Below are 6,000 nucleotides of genomic sequence, written 5' to 3'. Positions count from 1 at the left end.
GCTGCTGTTACACCACTGGATATAATGCTAACTAAGCACCAATTATGCTGCAGAAGAGAACTGAGTTCGGACGAGCTGAATTTGTGGACATGCACTTGCGACACAATTAATAGATCTAACAAACAGAACCCCACACTGCTCCACCAGTTGTTATTCCTGTTCTTAAATGACAACATTTTTTTAAATTTAATTCTATATTTCATTTGGGGCAGTTGTGCCCACACAACATATAGGTTACAACATACTGTGACCCAAGTTAAAGACCTGAAGAAGAAAGTAGCAATAAAATGTTTCACTTGTTGTTTCTTAAATGGTAACTTCATAGAATGGAAATACAAAAAGAGGCATTCAATAGACATATAGATATTTATTGTAAATGTACAAGAGCTTCATTCTAGGAGTATGGAAACATAAAAAAACAGTCTCACATGGGTATCCTGCACACAAGTAACAGCTGTCTTTTATTCTTAGGACTTAATACCAATATGATTTTCTTGGCCTGCGGTCCTCTACAATTCCCATCTTTTCCATAATTTCTTCTTGAAATGCCTTCAAAGACGGTACGTAGGTGTTTTCTAAGGTGTCATCCACAGATGTATCTTTAGGGCCATCTTAAAAAACAGAAGCATGTTACGGTGTAAGGGACATCATTTGACACAAATGCCAGAAAGCATGCTGGAAAAGATACATACATATCAATTATTTTATTAGTAATCTATTGTCCACTCATTAATCAGCCTTCAAATTGCTGTACTGACTCCAAGAAGGCATTAACAGGCTAACAGACACATTTATGTAGTAGAACTTTGCAAGCTGCGCATCCATATGATGATAGTTTTTATTTAGATCTGATGGCACCAGTTACCCCAGGACTCTCACATTCCAGCCTGTGTACCAAGGTCTGGATGGATTTTGTGATGGCTGTCTCTAGTAGACCCTTTTGCTTCTGAAACTTCTGTCTTTTTCAGCCTACTGAGAACTTGCCTCAGATACTCGGTTAGTGGTCTTCTACCTTGCAAGAGCTTCAGCTTTCCTTCTGGTCGCTCATTAATTGTGATGAGCTGATGGGTGTCTGTACCCCGCATCTTGGGGATAATGAGGCTGCAGCAGGAATTCCAATAGAATTAGTGAAAGACCAAACGCTTATAATACCAAGGAAAATTAAGAAAATATAGAGAAAAGCCTTATCACAATGCCCAGATGTAATGAAGAAGATGCAAAATACTTCCATATGGTATGGGAATGCCCAATAATAGGAAAATATTGGAAAAAGCTATTGGGATGATTGGGTAGAAAGGATTAGTAACATTACTAGGATTATTTCAAAGACCAAAAACCCAACAGGAGAGAAAACCATTTTTGAATACAACACTTGTATTAGCTAAAGTGGCTACAGCTATGACCTGGAAGGCGGCTCCTTCAGCACCATAGTGAACTCAGTGGTCCCAATGGCTAAAACGAAATGGGCAGAAGTCGAAAGCATACCTCTCCACAGAAAGGAAAAGAAGAGGACAAAGGAAAAACCTATGATAAGTGAGTGGTATGAAATTATGCAGAAATTCTGACAGGAGAAGCCCGATGAAGATGTACATCATAGCCCAAATAGATCTCAAGAATACCCAAATGCAGTCCACATCACATATAACCTACGCAGGAAACACCATATAGAGTCTTCAAATAGAGCTGAATAGAGTTGTATTAAGAAGGAACCATTTGGGGACCTGATGTTTTGCTAAACACCCCAGGGGTGTCTGGTAGCCCCCCCCCCCCCCACCCGCCTTCTCATATCCTCCTGCCTAGATCCATAAGGTGGAAGAGTTGTAAAACTGACACCGAGTAAAATAATAAAAGGAGCCTAAGCCAAGCAAAGCCAATGACAGTAAAGTAAAAGGAAACACCGTGGAGAAAATCTCTAATTAGATATTTTTAGTGATTACTTATTAGTTCTTAATTGAGGACAATAGGGACATATAGAATCCAAGGGGTGGGGTGAATGTGTAAATAATGGTTGTGGCATCACAGTGCCAGGGTGATTGGTGAAGCCAGTGCCTCGTCTGCAATTGTCCTGTCGCATCTCCATTGAGCCCTCGAGCCCCACCACTGGGCAGTGACTGCAGCCAGCAAAAACAGACACTAATAAAATGACAAAGGTAGTAGTGGACTAGATATCGCACCTCGTATTAACAAACATAAGATAGTGGGTACATAGTAATGACTGAAAAGTGTATACACTTTGGGTTGTCTCACACTCTACTACCAAAGGTGTGAATTACTCGTTGGATGTAGAGACCCAGTGTGACAACATGGATAGAGCTGGGGAAAACCACAGCACTCAATATATAATTACAGAAAACATAATGTCCAAACAGTAAGGACTTGGGTTAGGTAGAAAGTTTCCTTTATTTGTGGATATACGTGGGTGAGGTATTCTTCTGTACATTCATGTTCAACCAATACAAATTCTTCAGTTCCCAGTAGTGGCTAACATTAATACCAAAGTATATTGGTGGAACATGAACGTCCAGCCTCTCAGCCTGGGAACACCAGTTTATCCTGTATAAATTTCGTGTCTTATTCTTGAATTCCCTGAGAGTATTTGTTTTTTCAGGATGCTGTGTTTGTGTAGTTTTTTTTCACGCAACATATTATTCATGCAGAGTGCATAAGGTAAAAAGAGCTGCCTTTATATATCCGTGTGAATTCAGGTTGCGAGTGATTGTTTATAAAGGGCCAGGATTAAGAGATGCAGAATTCAGTCAGAAGGCAAAGTGAATGTCTCACATTGCCCGTCAAGTGTGTCATAAAGGTGTTCGGAATACATGCTCATCCTAAACGTGGCCTCACTGCACAGCACACAGAGCAATGGTCAGTGGTGCCAGTTGTGAATGTGCTTCTATGCAAGTGTGTGAAGAAGGTACACTGCTGTTGAAATATTGCCAGGCGCCAAAGTGAAGAAGTATGGTATATGTAGATTGAGGGTTTCAGGAAGATATCTGGAGAAAAAGGGCGCAAGTCTGAGAGACTGCAGAAACAAGTGGTTGTCGAGAACTGGAGTGATTGAGACGTCCTTAAGACCACTACCCCTTCCTCAGACCTTAATGTTTGAATCATAGTTTGTATAAAATGTTTAAATGATTTTATATGGGTTTGTGTATGTGGGTATATGTCAATCACATGTGCCCGCAATCTTCATGACTGCCCGCTGTAGGTTGCCTTCCCACTTTTATGTGGGTCCTTGTGTGCCACCCCATCCAAAAATCACTGTTCGAGATGCCACTGAATGAGGATTAATCAATACACGAAAATAAATTAAACACAGATATATGAACACTACAGTGGCAAACACTAAAGAAGACGGTAGCTGAGAAAAGCAAACTGCACAGAGCAATACAGAACAGAATACTTGAACCATAGCAATGAATGTATTGAATTATTGTGCAATGTGAATTGAATGTCTGTAAACAGCCAGCGACTAAATCTGTTATAAACTGAAAAAGAATAACAACCAGTAACAGATGTTTTAACAAGCATTGGCAAAGCCATAATGTCACACCTATGTGAGAGCTATTGGCTTGCCAATGTCTTTAGCCATGTTGTGGAGCAGTGTGGCTGCTGTGCAGCATCACTTAAAATAAAGAAAAATATAACACCTAGAAGCATTTTTGTTTATCTTGCTACATCATAGCCCTTCTTTTTAATAACTATTATAGCGCTTCTTTTTAATAATTTTAATCGTGCTGCGCAGCAGCCAAGCTGCTCTACAATATGTCTAAACGACATAAGGAAAGCCAGTAGCTGTCACATAGGAAAGTCTTACAAGGTTTGCCGTTGTTTGTTTGTGAAAAGTTTAGCATTTTTGTCTTATTTGAGAAGGGAAAATTGTGTGTCATCCGCCTTGAGCCAGGGAGAAGCAATACTTGCCTCTTGGAAAGGGGAAGGAATCTGCTGAGAAGCAGGACACAGTCATGTTTACATAGAGGGCGAGCGGATGACACAAGAGTACGCAGTGTCTAGAGTTCAGAGAAAATACAAAAAATACAAACATACTGTGTGGAGAACCCATATGTATTCGTTGCATAGAGTGCAGAATCTATATTCATACAGCATGCATGTAATGCACAAGTACACGGAGTATAGAATGCAGAGAAAACGTGCTTACATACAGTTTGCACAAGGTGCACAGAATGCAGAGAACATATGTTTACATAAAGTATGAGAAACAGGACGGGAAGAAGAAAATAAAGAAAGAAGCAGCAACAAAACGGGAAGAAGAAAAATAGTATCCTAATCAAAGAGCCAGCAGGAGTAGGACCCCAATCAAGCTGAAGCAATCTATACTTGGTCCATGCTCCAGAGGAAAGAAGAGGCAATGAAGCTGGAACGTGCTGCCTACGTAGGAGGCAGAACAAAGAGTGACAATGAAGCCAACACATGGTAGGAAATGGGCAGGCTTCAAGCCCCTTGTTGCATACAATATCTCTTGCAAAGCGAGTGCGCATGTGCCGTTGGAGAAGCGACCTAAAAGCGATAAGTCATTCAATCACTTGAAGGATTTCATAAATAATTTACCAACAAGTTAAAGAACTTGCTAATGTTGGTGCAAATCCAGAACGCCAATGTTTACAGGTGGTCTCTAACAAACCTTATCAAGAAACAACAAAAAATAACTACTAAAGATGTTCAATAGCATAGTTATCACTTCATCATCCATACAGAACTTTTACAACAGATTCTTCAAACCGTCATTTCGATGAATATTAGCACTGGTGTAAGCTAGTGGATTGTAATATTCATCTTATGAACTCCCGTTCTGTTCAGTACTATTTGACTCCAGCTCACCCATATTAACCTCATTACAAAGTTGAACTCAAATGAGGGGTTTGATTCCCAAAGGGTGAGCGTAATGCCCATTGAATACAGCACTTCCTGTTGAGTAATGTAAACCTTCAGAAGAATTAGAAAAGTGAATTCCTCTTTAGGCTACAGATGTAATGTAGGCTGAAGTAGCTCACTCACGTAAATGTGTGCACAAGTCTTTTCTGGCGCCATTAACTGTTTAAAAGATGCTAGAAGGAATATGCTACTTACCAGTATGCATCTGTTCTTGGCATGTAGAGCTGCAGATCTACACACTTGTGCATAGATCGCCATCTGGTGTTGGGCCCGGATGTTTGCAGTTTGTTTTTCCTCTTGGAAAGTCTTTGGAAGTCACGAGGTCGGTGACTCCTCCTTTGGATCGTATTGCGCATGGGCTTCGGCTCCATACTCAGATTGTTTTTCGCCAGCAGGGAAAGATGGAGCGTAGTAATAACAGTGAAGATGCCCATGTGTGTGCTATCTAAATAAGATAATCTGGGACAGATACAGGTAGCCGGGGAGGCGGGTGGGCGTGTGTAGATCTGCAGCTCTACATGCCAAGAACAGATGCATACTGGTAAGTAGCATATTCCGTTCGAGGCATATGAGCTGCAGATTACACACATGTGCATAGATTATATAGCAGTACCCACCGTTAGCGGCGACCACCCGTATCTGTTGCAGTGGTTTGAAATAATGTTTTGAGTACAGCCTGGCCCACACTAGCCTGTTGCTTAGTTTGCACATCTACACAATAGTGTTTGGTGAAAGTGTGCGGTGTTGACCATGTAGCTGCTTGGCAGATATCATCTAATGGGATGTTCCCTAAGAATGCCATGGAAGCCCCTATTTTTCGTGTACAATGGGAATGGATAGCGTTCGCTTTGCTTTATGGTAGCAGATTTGAATGCATTTTACAATCCACCTAGCTATCCCTGATTTTGAGATGGGGTTGCCTTTGTGTGGTGGAGAGAAAGAAACAAACAGTTTTTTGGTCTTACGGAAAGGTTGTGTTCTTTGAATGTAGTAGAGTAAGGCTCGTTTGACATCCAGTGTGTGAAGAGCCCTTTCTGCAACGGTCTGTGGTTGCGAGAAAAATACTGGTAGTTCTACTGTTTGGTTTAGGTGAAAAGGAGAAATGAA

General features: G+C 40.9%; 1 protein-coding gene across 1 annotated transcript in view; it reads right to left on the bottom strand.

Annotated features, from left to right (window-relative positions):
- Positions 1-352: 352 nt before the first annotated feature.
- Positions 353-6,000, bottom strand: part of MRPL24 (mitochondrial ribosomal protein L24) — a 145,155-nt gene continuing 139,507 nt past the window's right edge. The window contains exon 6 of the mRNA XM_085633607.1: positions 353-611. Within this exon, the coding sequence (XP_085489733.1) occupies positions 475-611 (137 nt within the window). The 3' untranslated portion in view covers positions 353-474. The remainder of the gene's footprint in view (positions 612-6,000) is intronic.

The sequence above is a fragment of the Triturus cristatus genome, chromosome 11, assembly GCF_964204655.1.
Source record: "Triturus cristatus chromosome 11, aTriCri1.1, whole genome shotgun sequence".
Lineage (NCBI taxonomy): Eukaryota > Metazoa > Chordata > Amphibia > Caudata > Salamandridae > Triturus > Triturus cristatus.
This window is presented reverse-complemented; position numbering and strand designations above follow the sequence as displayed.